Source organism: Hyperoodon ampullatus (genome assembly GCF_949752795.1).
Source record: "Hyperoodon ampullatus genome assembly, chromosome: 18".
Taxonomy (NCBI): Eukaryota; Metazoa; Chordata; class Mammalia; order Artiodactyla; family Ziphiidae; genus Hyperoodon; species Hyperoodon ampullatus.
The window spans coordinates 37,142,579-37,157,664 of NC_136931.1; the positions used below are offsets into that span (position 1 = coordinate 37,142,579).

The window sequence follows — 15,086 nt, forward strand, 5'->3', positions numbered from 1 at the left end:
ACACTACAGTTGTACAAAATTGTATATAGTATATGTATATGCATAGACTATGTGGTGAAGGATACACAAGAAAAACTGCTATGGTGGTTGCCACTGTGGAGGGGAGCTGGGGACAAGAGTAGGAAAACAACATTTCTGAAAACCTGAATACTTCTTGAGCAGTCCTAAAAAATACAGAAGTACCTGTTCCCCAAATCCTAATATTTTAAAAATATTTTTCAGTACTTTTTTCCCCAAAAGTACATGTCTAATTACTTGTTAGGAGTTTAGCCAGGTTAAAAATCTAAATCTAACTGATCTTAGTCCTACCTCTTACCATTACATTAAAATCTCCATACACTTTCATGGAGTGGCAAGACGTTCACCAAAAACAATTATTTTATGTAGTAGTACTTGTTTCGCTGCCATAATGAGTTGGCCTGCCCAAGAGGTACAAAAATTTGCAAAAGGTGACTTGGATTCAGTCTCAAGAGGCTGGAGCAAGATACATACTGAGTCCTAAATGAATAGTGGAATTTGATTAGCAAAAGAAGTTTGTCGTTAATGGAGGAGCATGATTAAGACAGAAATAGGGTACGTGTAGCACCCCCTGGTGTCAGTGGAAGACCAGCGTTTCAACCAGAGGGCTTCAACCAGAGTGCTTATGAAAATATACATTGCTGTGCCCTACCCTTAGAGGTTCTGATTCATTAGATCTGGACAGAGGCATAAGAATCGACATTTCTAACAAGTTCCCAGGTGATGCTGAGGCTGTGGGACTGGGAACCACACTTTGAGAATCACTGCATTAGAGAAATTGTGGTTTACAAAGTTGATGGGTAATCTGGGGCCAGAACAATGAGCTGTAATTTGCTTAAACAATACCACAGGTCATTTAATTTCATGAGACTGAAAATGTTATGAATATTTAAGAGGAAACATAATATAAATATGACCCTTTCTCATGTATATCTTCTTTGTCCTCTGCTTAATTAAAAACAGAAAAATTATTATACCAAAATTCATTATAATCCATTTTTGTGAAGACAACTTTATTTTAGTGTTCTCTTGATTTTAAAATTAAAATTTTTCAGAAAATCAGTTTGACTCATTAAATCTATCTCATTAAAATTATCTGTTTTAGAAGAGAATTTCTTTTGAAATTTGGCTAAGGTTAACATCAGATGGAAATTAACATGTGTTTAGTGTGTACTTTAGTCTCTCCTGGTCTGCCATTCAAAAGGCCAAATTTTATACTGCATTATATGAAATGAGTTAATCAAAATGCCATTCCTTCTGTTACAGTTTCTGCTGAGCCTTTGAGAAGGAATTTTAGCCTTTAAAAAAACTCGAGATATATAATGTGCTGAAGTCCTGAGGAGAAGGCAGTCCGAAGTTAATAATTCCTGGGACTTCTTTAAGGAATGTGTGCCAAGTTCACAGACTGGTACCTCTGTCAGCGTGACATTTCTCTTAGTCACATTGTTTTTCAGAGAATTTGCTTATTACTAGTTCCTAGCCTTGTGCCTCTGACTCATGTGAAACTGATTTTTCTGAAACTACTTCCTTCCCTAGGTGTAATAACTTATTGGAAAAGTAAAAGATTCCTGTAGTCTGAGGTTAAAAAAAAAAAAAAAAGATACACAGATTGTAAAAGACAAAGGCTATGAAAATATTCTAGGGACTTTCCTGGTGGCACAGTGGTTAAGATTCCACCTGCCAATGCTGGGGACCACCGGTTCGAGCCCTGGTCTGGGAAGATCCCACATGCCACAGAGCAACTAAGCCCGTGTGCCACAACTGCTGATCCTGCTCTCTAGAGCCCATGAGCCACAACTACTGGTCCTGCAAGCCACAACTACTGAGCCTGCTTGCCACAACTACTGAAGTCCGTGCGCCTAGAGCCCGTGCTCCACAACAAGAGAAGCCACCACAATGAGAAGCCCGTGCACTGCTACTAAGAGTAGCCCCAATCACTGCAACTAGAGAAAGCCTGCGCACAGCAACAAAGACCCAATGCAGCCAAAAATAAAGAAAAATAAATAAATAAATTTATTTATTTATTTAAAAGAAAAAACCTATAAAAATTTTTTTTAAAAAAGAAAATATTCTAGATTAAAGAAGACTAAAAATAACGACTAAATGTAATTCCTACTCCTAGACTGGATCCTGTGTTAGAGGGGCAAAAATGCTACAAATGACATTATTACATCAATGGACAAAATTAGAATATAGATATAGTACAATAGATAAAAGTATCTGTGTGAATTGATAGTTGTACTGTGGTTAAGAGAATATCTCTATTCCTAGGAAATACACACAAGTATTTAGGGGTAAAGGGCTATAATGTATATAATTATGGTTCAGAAAAAAACTGATTTCACAGATCAGATAAATGGGGTAAAATGTTAATAGGTCAATCTGGTTAAAGCATTTACAGGAATTCTTTTACTATGTTTATTATTGCAATTTTAAGTTTATCTACAAATAAGTTTTTTTAAAAAACATGCAGAAAAGTGAAACATGTAAGATTTAAAAATTTGTTGCCTTCAAGAGAGAATATTTCCTTTGCGCGTGAAGTTGGGCTCTCAGACAGCTTTTCTGTCACTTACCCTAAACATCAAAAAACTAGCACTTAGAGTCAGCACAAGGAGCACATTCTCTGATAGAGTTCTAGATTTCTGTGACCATATCTATAAAATATTACTGATAATTCCTACTAAAAGGCATGATTATGATGTTGTGACGTGAGTTAGTTATATGTTTAACAGAAGGTTATTTGCCAGCGTTAAATATCAGCCAAGTCATGGTCCAAATAATTGTGGGAAATAGGAAACTACTCGGAAGAAAGATAAACTAGGGAAAAGAAAAGTATCAATCAAAATCTAATCTGAGTATTTTGCCATTGGGGTAAAAATGAAGGGCAGAGACTTAGTAATTGCTCTTCTGATTAGTCCCACATTAACTGCAGTAAAATGGTTTGGCTTTTAATGAAGTCTATGATATTACGAGAGTCTGTTTAAAAATCACATTTTGCATTTAATTCTTACTTGGCTAGCTCCTTTTTTTTTTTTTTAAACTATGATATATGTTTATGCCCTTGGAAAGCCTTCTCCTTTCCAAGTATTCCTGCCTAGAGTTGCCTGTTTCTCTCTCTCTCAACTTTTTACAGTAGTCCAAATGTATATATTGTCATATTACATGTATTCTCTGTACTTTGCATTATTAATTCAACTATTTTATTTAATGTTATACTCCTCTAACTAAGCGTTCGTCATCACAAAGAATATTAACCGTGAGGATCATAAGTAATTAAACTATGAAATTAAATGAAAGAAATTCATTTTTCACTGTGCTGTGCCTTATACTTTTCCATGCTGAGGTCACCTTCCATTGGCTAGATTTTCATCCCACACAGCCTGAAATTTTTTTTTCCTTGTGCATACATTATTGGAGACTTGATAGGCTTGTTATAGTTATATATCTCTCTTAATATTTAAACGTATGCAAGGAAGGACTTTTTTTACTGTTAAACCTTATATATCCTTCCAAGTGAAGGTACTACCTCAGGCACACATTAAATGATACATTAAGCCATTGCAAATACATCAGTGATTAAAGCAACACAAAATTAGGCCCTAAATTTAAAAGCTTCATGACTACTCCATTGTGTGAATGTCCCCATAGAGATTTAGCTCTAGGACATCAAAATCTGTAAACTTCATCAGGTAGGGGACAGTAGATAGGAAGGAGCACTAGAGGAAATGACTCCAAGTTCATCAGTAACCTCATCTCTAGAAGTCTTTGCAGAACATTGTGCAGCTGTTTAAAAACCAGTCAGTTGGAAATGACATCTGTATTCCCTTCATTTGCCTCTTTATTGATAAAAATGTATTGGTGCTTTTTAGAATCTAAGTTGCTGAAAGCTTTATAACTCTTGAATTGACGTTTATGCTGTATAAAAGAGACTTAAAAGTATGTGTAAAGATAAATTATCTGTAAAGACACTTAAAATAAACCACATAATAATGGGTTACTATTGCATGCTTATTTTTCTCCTGTGGCAGTGATGATAATTATGTAAATAGGTCAAAAGCTACATTTTTTAATTGATGATTTTAACATCAAAGCCTGAAATGAGGAGTTTTTCCACCATTGGATAAATATTTAACCACAGAAGAGTGAGCAATTTAAAACAAAACATGCTCCAGGTAATAGACAGTAAGGGCCAGAATAATTGTTTTAATTGAATCACATTCACTCCAAAGCCATGCATCAGATTCCTCAGTTTATCTAGATTGATGCAGAGTTTAAACAAATAGGAAATGTAATCTGCCATACAAGAACACTGTTTTGTGGCTGTTTCTTTTGGCAGATGGAGATGGAAACATGGATCACTTATTGCCAGGCTGTGAAGATAAAAACTGCCAGAAAAGTACCATTTATTTAGCAAGATCCAGAACAAAGCAGGTATATCTACTTGTTTCTTAATGTAAATAGAGTTATGTTCTTGGAAAAAAATTTCAGAGGTTAGAAAAAGTATCTGAAGAATAAGAAAAGAGAAAAACCAAAAATAAATTTACTTCCTTATTTTAACTTAATGAAATGCATTTAAATCTATTTTTATTGGTTTATTGAGAGAAAAAAGTAGTGACATAATCATTTCTGGTTAAGAAAACCCACTTTTGGTCCTGTAATTAAATGATCTGTTAGCCTTTTATATGCTGGGAATATGGTAAGACACACTATAGCTATAATTAAGGGTTATGTAGAAGAACATCATACGTATTTTCAAGGCTAATCTTGTTTTTATTTGTGATATCTAAATCTGTTTCATTCTCTCGTGCTGACTTTATACCTGTAGCTTGTAGGTAAATAATTTAGAATCTGTTAATCATAGCAGAGGATTAATGTGGGAATGATAGGTTATGACATTGAGATTTTTTCCATATTGAGAGCACCTGAATGGAAACCAGTAATATAGTAGTAGAATTAATGAGTTATATTTTCTGTTTGGGGGTAATAAATGATAGAATTACATTTTGATTTTTTTAGCCCTTATGGGTAGGAAGTATCATTTCTTATACTAAGACACTAAAGAAAACAAATCTTCCTCCAGTCAGCATTCTAAAAGCATTTAACTCTTACACCCATAACCTTTATTACCTTGAACTTTTTTAAAGTTTTGAATCACTGAAAGTATTAGGTCAAGTAACACTTCATCGTTGGTTCATAGCTGTAAGCAAACCTAGTAATTATTAGCCTGTCTTCAAGTGACAGACTACTGTAAGAATATTTTCAAATTACACAGTCAGCTCTCTCTGGGCAGATAAATGTCACAGTTCTTTTTTGACTGTTAAGAACATCACATTAATGAAAAATCTTTTACTTCTTAGACCTTAATACATTTACCTTAACAGAAATACTTTATCCTCATTAATAAACTATCAACCTCTTCAGAAACTTGTGAAAACTTGGCATTTTGTGAAATATCTCATCCTCTTCCAAAACAAGACCAGCAATTTTTTTCAAAGTCACGTGAAACATTAAAACATTTTGATGCTATATAATACTCTTTTGCTTTAAGAAAGATTGAAAAATTTATTAAAGATGCAGACCAGTTTTTTAAAACAGCTCGTTTTCTGTAAATTTGTCTTTGTAGTTAAGCCACTTTTTTTTCTTTTTCCTTGGCAAGCTATGCTTTCTTTGGATAACATAGAAAATGTTTGGGATATCCTATGTCCTAAACCTTTTTCAAGAGGCCACTTTTTATGTAGTCTGGCTTAGAGCTATATATATGAGTCACCTGCTTATAAGGAAAAAAAACATCTGTAGGCATGTTTGGCCTCCTGTCATTTCAAGCCAGCTGCACCTGCTTCTGTTTGGACATCTCCAGGTTATGTGCCAGTATCCGTGCTCTTAGCTAATTATGGGCACATCTATAATTTTAATGTGATGATTTCCACTCTTCAGATTTTTAGTTTGCATTAGGTTATTAAAAGTAAAGATTGGGGCATTCACAAGAAAAAGGGATTTCCAGAAGCTCATTTTGAAATGATCCTATTCTCTGTGTTCTCCTCATTTTAATCAATATAGAGATAAAGAATTTATTTAAAATGTAGCTTCCAGCTCTTTTGGTGACAGAGCTCATTCTCTGGGGCAGGCGGAGCTTGTCAGGGCTAGTATTGTTTGGTAAGCCTCAGAGCTGCTTGGCTCTGAGAATGATGACTAAAGTCATCATCATGTATAGGACGCAAAGCAAGAGAACAAGGGAGACTGTCATGTTCTAATTCTTCCTGAGCTGGTCCTCCAAAAGGACATCAGTTATTACATGATATTATAATTTTTTAAATATTCATTTGAGGTTGTATTTCCACTCAACACATTTAAAAATGGCAATTCAAGTATATGATTATCAACATCAGTTCAATCCTAAGATTTTGTGGTTCTGTGAAAAACCTTCTAAGGCTCTATGAGCTAGTTCAAGGAAAGATGACTAGTGATAAATTTTAAGGGAGACGGTTTTTTTCCAGAGTGTAAGTTACCTGTTTATCAAAGTAAATTATAGTACCCTACCATTTTGTAGTGATAAAGAACTTAAATAAGGTGATGCTTACCTTGGGACTTTTCGTGGATCATTTGTTTTACAAATGGTGAATTTTTTTCTAAAATAACTATAAAATCTGATTTTTTTTTCTCTTAATCCACAGTGGGTTCCTGTCCTACAGGATTTTAGCAATAAGGGCACACTGTGGGGCTTTGTGCCATTTGTGCATGAACAACGACCAACTGAAATACCAATTCCAATTACCCTTCATATTGGAGACTACAACATGGATGGTTATCCAGATGCTCTTGCCATACTGAAGAATACATCTGGAAGGTATGGAAATTAAGTCAAATGAGAAATAGTTGTGAAATATTTTCACTGTGATACTTTGTAGCTGAATAACACCTAAATATGGTACAGTTCCTTAAATAAGGAACACTGTGAGCTCTGAACTTCTCCCAACTGCTTAGAATGCCTGTTCTTTTTCTGTTGTATAGAACAATAAAAGGCTTATTTTTCATTCAACAAAAGTTGAACTTTAAAAGGTCAAAATTTTTGTAAGTAAATGACTCAGTTACATTTTGAGTCTGAAGACCATGGAGGTTAAGAGTTGAGCCTAGGCTTTGCTCTCAGTCCAGCCACTTAGCACCTGTGTGACCTTGAGCAGATTACCCCAACTCCCCATCTGTAAACTGAGAGTAGTAACTGCACCTCTGTCATGGAGTTGTAGTGGAAATTACATGAGGTAAAAATTAAAAATGAGGCAATTAGCAAGATACTTAGCACATGCTGACTTTACTATCAGTGAATGTTGCCTTACTGTTGCTTGTTTTGTAATGGTGTTGAGAATTTCAACATGACAATTGATAATATTTGTAAATACAAAATTTTTGAGGATATTTATTGCATTATCAATGATTTTTAATGTTGTTGCTACTTTTTTTTCCTTAGGTAGAGGTACCAGTAGCTAAACCAATATAGTTAAATTCACAATTACCCTGATCTTGACAGATTCCATAAATATGACTCTTCCCAAATTTTAATGCTTTATTATATTCTTCATATTACAATTAGTTGTATTTCTTGCCCCTTATTCTTTCTTGCCTCCTACATTGTATCTATCCATAATTTTTCGTCTGAGCATTAATTCATTTGTTGGCTCTGGAATTAGTGATGATTCAGCTCCACATTTACTACCAGGCTCATGATGCAATATAACTTTCCTGGAAAAAAAATCAGACTATGGTTGATTTTAACATCAAACACTGTTATCTAGAAATGTGATTTTTAGAAAACCATACATTATTAGTGACTGTCCCTAAATATTTATAGAAATTATAAAATGTCTGTACTTAAACTTTTCTAAGGACCTTGATTTGAAATTATAATCACTCTTGAGTTGTGTTTACAAAATTTTCTAGGGATATGAGCCTCATGATCCATAATGCAGAGTAGTATCTACACTCATAACTTATGTGTATGAAGCAGATCTTGTGTAACCAAAAGAAACCTCTGAGTTGAATGTGATTTTTATTCCTTTTAAAGTGTCACATAAAAACATAGAAATATAAAAATTGCTTTAATTTAAACATTTACCCTATTCAAAAGAATACGAAATTACATCTTAAATTCATTTAAGTGCGATTACTTATTCTTAGAAAAACATACAAACAATTTATAATTTTGTCATAAAAATTCTTTATCAACATATTCTTCTTCAAACCATCAGATATTTAACTTACCTTTACCATTCAGTAATAACGATGATATCAACAGCTAATTCAGCAGTGAACAAACACTATGGCTCTATAGGAAACATAAGGTAAAAGACAGTCATAGACTCTTGATGCTTTAATAAAAGCAACTGTTTAAAACCCAGGGTTTCTTTTTTGTTCTTTTGGGATAGATGAGAATTGAAGGATAGATTTCAGTGCATTTCAGTGTTCATTAAATCACTAGATGAGAAATAGCCCTATACTTGAGAGATGTCTGTCTAGGAGAATTCAGCATAATATTTTCTTTGAAACATAGAAGAAGGAAAATAAGACATCGTGTACATTATAATCCTTTTCTACTGTTCACTTTTGTTGAAAAGCATTTTATAATTTTTAACTGATTTCAAGACTGCTGTATTGTTAAGAAGTAGTACAGAGTTGCAGTTTATAATTTCAAGGGTTGCTACCTGGAGAATTCTGTCTCCTTTTTTTCTTCAGGTTTTGAAAATCAGGTAGAGATTAACTACGCAGTTAAGAATAAAATCCATAGTGTGTGTTTCATGAAAAGAAGTTCTGAAACCGTGGCTTGTTAACTTGTGTTTTTTTGTTTTCAGAGGAGAGTTGCTGTTTGGCTTTCTGTTTGTTTTTTATTTTATGCTAAAGGTCTAATTGTTGAAAGTTAACCTTTAAAATCATGTTACATGAAAAAGATCTCTATTAATGACATTTATAGAGGCAGCGAGTGACTCTAAACAAAATAACATGGTCTGAGGTCAGCTATTTTACATCTGTGCCACCACTGACTGAAAGCCATGTTTTTTTCCCTTGGCTGTCCCATTACTACTCAGTTGCCCTATGTTTACTGTCATCTTCTGTGTGTAATCATGTTGTCTTAATTGTCTGAATTTTCATTTTTTTGAAAGAAGAAAGGCAAACTTAGAATGACATTATTCCAATAGTGTGCTCTTAAGCTAATAATAATTCTGTTTTTAGAATTTTTTAATTTCATGTGTAAAATAACACTGAAATGATGTTTTATGTCCTAAGTCTTTAGTATAGAACTGAAAAACTTTTTTAAAAGGAACTGGAGGATACATTATAACAAAGAATAGTTGAGAACCATTTTTCTAATTAAACTCTTGTCCTTATGGATTTCTAATCACTATTATTTCTTAATTAGCCAGAGTTACTAGAAAAACTAGTACACAAAAATGAAAAGTTTAATTTTATTTTTGCCCAATATGTGGTATATTAGAAATTGTATTTTATGCATATGTTAGAAAAAAATTCCTCTAAATATAGAAATATTAATGTCATAGGTAAAATTAATTACTAATTTAGAGTGACTTTTAGGTTTCTATAGGAAAATTTGATAAACCATATTTAAATTAATATTCTAAACCATATTTTATGATTTTTTAAAATTCAAAACTAACATAGATTGTAATTTGCTCAGAATAAATGCATGTTTGTTTAACACTGGTACTGTAGTCCAGAAGTTGTGTTAATGATTTACTTATCATTTTGTCAAGTACATACAGTGCATATTTATTCCTTATTTTAAGCATTTAACTGAAGATATAAGAGAGTGACTTTTAGTCTTTGTTCTGACTATTGCATATTAATCAGAATGTTAATATATTTTTAAAAAGTTGTATTGTTATTAATAAATTGAAAGTGGATGAAATTGTAAGCAAAACCTCAGCTTCCAGCAGGGATTTATAGAGAATCCAAATCTAAAAGTACTAAAAGAAAAAAAAATTTTTTTAAACAAAGGGTTTTAGCAGCAAAGGAGCAGATTCTGGGTATCAGCTGTGAGAGCTCCCAAAATCTGTTAAATGGCAAGTAAATCAATAAATGGCCAAATGCAATATATTCCTTGTCAGTTAATGCCAGGAAGCAAAGGGCTTTAGTTTATAAAGTGATTATCATGCATATTGCTTCACAGTAATTTCTATGGGGTGATATTATCTTTACTTTGTAAATATGGAAACAGTCTCAGATAAGTCAGACTACTTGTCCAGGATCACACAGTTTCAGTCAGCGCTCTAAGTTCACAGAATCTGAATCCTTTTTCTTTCCCTGTAAGAAAAAAATTTAGAAGGAAGTAGTATATAACCAAAAATAACACATTTTTAGCAGAGGTTAGAAATGATGATTTGGGCAGATAGTAAAAGTCTCTCTGACAAGAGAAAGAAGGAGCAAGCTAAGGACAAATGAATAAAGTCCATAAGTTTTCTGAGTCTTGCTGTCAGAGGAGATTGATTATATGCAAGCACGTGGCCTCTTATGTTAGTAATTTGGAAACCAGAGGTATAATTTGGATGTGTTGGTGGTATACATTCAGGCTACCAATATGAAATGATGGAAGATGACCAGAAGCAAGTCGGGATCTGGAACTTTGTCAAAAAAGAATTACTGGGGACTTCTGCAGCTATTAGCTAATACCCATTCAGTATAATCTGCATTTTCATCTTCACCCTCAGCTTTATAAAATAATTTATGTTTACACTGATACCCTGAGTCACCAAGGAAGGGTTACGTTATGTTTCAGATGTTCTGCTTTAGTGGGCAAGGAGATTGATAGTACAGATGCCTGTATCCACTTGTACATTTCAAGCCACTGTTGTTTTTCATTTTTATTATGAACTGTAACAAAGGGTTTCATATCATTTTAAATTAGATCAAATATCTTACTAATTTTATGTTTTATACTTCAAATAATTCACCATAATCTTTTTTAAATGAAGTTAATCACCATCTTTTCCATGAATGTGAAAATATAACAGACTTCCTAATTTACAATAAAAGAAAACATTCCATGCCTATTCTGCTGGGGAATGTTTAGTGGTAGTTTGCAAAATAAATCTTGGTAGGCTGTGTCACATAATTTCCATCTGTTCAAATGTTACTAGGGAGAATAGCCTGTTTCTGACATTACAACCTACATCACTAAGTCTTATGCTCTAAATCATTAACTAATCCTTAGTTAAAGGGTAATAACTCTGGGTAGGGAAGTTATCTGCATTCACAGCTTATTGAAGACTGAAGAATATTTTAGTATTTTTGTTTAGGGTATTTTATAGAATTATACATAGGGGTAGAGTAAGGTTTTTGTAAAATGTTTGTTTTTCAAAATTAATAAGGGTACTGAATTCAAGAATCATATTCACATCACTTCTGGGTTTAATAAAATGTATTACTTCCTCCTAAGCAAATTATTATAAAGCCTCCAGAAGCTTTCAATATGTGATTTTTAAAATCAGTTTTTACAGTATAGAATATCTTAATCAGGCTTTACTTTCATTTTAAACTATTTCTGATTGTACTGTCTTATTCAGTAGCTTCTATACATCAAATGAGGGAGAATACTAAATTAGCCCAGTATTATGTGACCGAGTAAAAAATGATAAAAATGTGTTTGAATCTTATCCTGGATGACTCATCATGGAAGAATTCATACTGTTTCATCATGGAAGAACTCATACTGCTATGTTGACTAACCTTCACTCACAAACCAACTTCAGCTTCAGTAGTTGGAATTTGTAAAGCCCATGTTTTCTCTACAATATGGTTGCCTACTCTTCTGCCCTAACGAATCCCATATTAAAATTTTTCGTCCTATAATAAAATGAAAAAGGATCCACTAATTAGTTGTGAGGGAAAAAATTATGTAGATGGTAAGTTAAAACACTGGCAGTCTCTGTTAATTCCAAAAGGATATATATTAAGTATTATTTACTCTATTAGCAATCAATTTTAATCAATCTATTAATAATTACTCCTGCACTCTGAGTTTATTGGATGTTGCATTTTTCTGTAATTTTTACATTTCCTTTGAATCCATAGGTGTTTGTAATGTTATTTGCCTTTTGTATTTAATTCATCAGTCTTAGGGCTGGTCTGTTTTATTATTTCATTAATGTCTGTGTTTTTGTTGTTATATTTGTTTAAAAAATTACTTTTATTTTCAGTAAGATGGATTTTTTCACAAATATTTTATTTCTGATTCTGTATTTAACTGCTTCTCTTTTTTGCTTTCTTTAGATTTATTTTTGGTTTTGTTTTTATTTCATTGAATACTTAATAGAATTTTCCCATTTTCTTAGTTTCTAATAAGTGTTTTTAAGACTCTTTTCTATGTACTTGATTTCAGACCACACATTTTGATAGGTACTTATTTTGATAGAAATTTGCAGTGCAACAACCTTAAGAATGAACCATAAAATTATAGACTCAAACCCTAAGACAGCAATGCAACAAGGACTCACAACACTGCATGGCACAGCATAAGTTCTATGTAGTGTCTACTATTATTTTAATTATTAGTAATATTATTACGTGGTCACACATGCTTTGATTTATTCTTGCCATTTTATGTCTGTATTCATCCTTTTTTTCTCATTTTTCTGCCTTCTGTTTGATCATTCAAATTTTTCTTCCTTTTGTAGTTCCTAAGATGGTTTGTATATCATAAATTTCATTTCTGTTGTAGTTGTTACAGTTAAATGTTTAGTACATATATTTAAACTTCATTTTTTTAGTGAACTACTAGAGACAAAACAGTCCTTAAGACAAGATTTTTTTTTTTCAGTACGCGGGCCCCTCACTGTTGTGGCCTCTCCCGTTGCGGAGCACAGGCTCCGGACGGACGCACAGGCTCAGCAGCCACGGCTCACGGGCCCAGCCGCTCTGTGGCATGTGGGATCTTCCCAGACCAGGGCACGAACTCGTGTCCCCTGCATCGGCAGGCGGACTCTCAACCACTGTGCCACCAGGGAAACCCAAGACAAAAGTTTTAGCATACGTTAAAATTCTCTTTCCCCTACCCATCCTCCTCATTCAGTGATATCATCACCATGTTGATATCATCTAGGATTTATCTATTTATGAATTTATTTTCACATTTTGTTGTGGCAATTATTTGCACTTGGCTACAAAGTTTACTAGTTGCTTTGATCACCATTGAACACTCCTGTCTTCCATTCATTCTTTGATTCATCTATTATTTTTCCGGATAGAGTCAAGTAATTCTATCAGGGAGAGTCTGCAGCCTCTTTCTAATACGTTGCAGGTCTGAAAATTTCTTTATTTTCCTCCAGCCTACCTGCTAATTTGCAGAGAATAGGATTCTAAGTTTATATATAGAGTGTATGCTAGTCTTTCCAGACAAACTATGTTGATAAATTTCATTACTTTATACACTATGGCTACCAAGATAAATTCCAATAAGCATTGTCTATATAATTGATGAGTACCTTGCTAACTTTGACTTTATATAAAATTATACTAATATAAAGCAAAGTTAGCTTTTTAACTTTTGAATCATCAGCATATACAGTTAACTTTTATAATTGGTGGGGAGGTGCTGGAACAGGAAAAAGCATTCTGGAATATATACTTAATCCATTTTATTTCATTTTAATCCTTCCTTCCTAGAATAATAGCCACAAAGTTTTATCACCTCTAAGTAGCAGTAACAGAGTTCCTTCAGAAGAGCAGTAACATGGAAGATTTTGAACTTCAGTTTTTGTAATTCTTACCAGCTGTATAAATTAAACTACTGGTGGTATAAACTGGGAATATGGAATCAATTTCCCAGGCTGACAGAGTTGAAAATGCCTCTCCATGAATAGGGTAAAACTTAGATTCAGACCTCTCTGTTATGTATGTACTTGCAATCAGGTATATTAATGAAAAGAGAAATAAAACACAAGTGAGTTTTCTTTTTCAAATTTTTTTATTGAGGTACCATTGGTTTATAACATTGTACAAGGTTCTTGTGTACAACATTAAATTTCTGTTTCTGTGTATACTACAGTGTACTCACTACCAAAAATTTAGTTTCCATTTGTCACCATACACTTGATCCCCTTTACCCATGTCACCTTCCTCCCTCCTCGCTCCTTCCCCTTTGGTAACCACTACTCTATTCTTTGTAGCTACATTTTTGTTTGGTTTGGTTTGACCATTTATTTGGGTCTTTTGTTTATTTTTTATATATTCCATATGTGGTGGGTGCTTTTTTGCCTCTATCTTGTCTGGGATCTCTTGAGTCACGAGCTCCATCACCACAGGGAGAGGGAAAGGGTAGGAGGGAGCCAGGGTCATGGGCATCCCTTCTGTGTCCATTGTTTTCTGGTTTGTGGGCTCCAGCCCTGCAGGCAGGGGGTGGGGGGCCAGAGTCATGGGCACTTCTGCAGGTGGGAGGACGGGATCCTAGACCTTTTGCCACTGCTGCCCAGTCACCTCTGGGTGCTGGCACCACAGTAGCCAGGAGGCCAGGCCAGAGTCATATGTGCTACCTCCCCTGCTGCTACTGAGCTTTCTGGGGCTATGGGCTCAGCTGCTGCGGCCAGGGGTCCAGGGCACTAGGGTTGTAGCTCCTCCCTTCACTGTCCCCCTGTCTCGCCGCCTCTGTGTCCTAGTCCACCCACCTTTAGATGTACAGATGTGCAGAATTCTCTGGAGTCCTGGTGTGTTGGGCAGAGGCACCTTTGTTGAATTGTGGATGTTTTACTGGTTTTAAGTTGAAGGGTAGAACAAAGGGAGCATCTCAATCCACCATAATGCTGACGGCCTTTTTTATTTCTTTCTTAATTTTTTTCAATTTTTGACAGCATTTATCCCAAAAGGTATTTGAGTTAGGATGCATTGCAAAACACATGTTTCTTCCACTACATTGTATATCACATGAGGTTAAAAGAAAAGTTTATTTCTAAGTGCAGCTTAGGATAGGAAAAAGAAAAAGAGAGAGAGAGAGAGCATGGACTTTAGTCTTCAGTTCAAATGCCAGTGCTGCCACTTAGTAGCTCTGTTTCCTTCAGCAAGGTATTTAGCCT

At 34.1% G+C, this 15,086-nt stretch overlaps 1 protein-coding gene across 1 annotated transcript in view; it reads left to right on the top strand.

The window, feature by feature from the left end:
* The window catches only part of ITFG1 (integrin alpha FG-GAP repeat containing 1), a gene marked incomplete at its 5' end in the record, with an annotated part of 260,202 nt that overhangs the window by 114,968 nt on the left and 130,148 nt on the right, over positions 1-15,086 (top strand). Inside the window, 2 exons of the mRNA XM_079722990.1 lie at positions 4,355-4,449; positions 6,690-6,862. Of these exons, the coding sequence (XP_079579116.1) occupies positions 4,355-4,449; positions 6,690-6,862 (268 nt within the window). The remainder of the gene's footprint in view (positions 1-4,354; positions 4,450-6,689; positions 6,863-15,086) is intronic.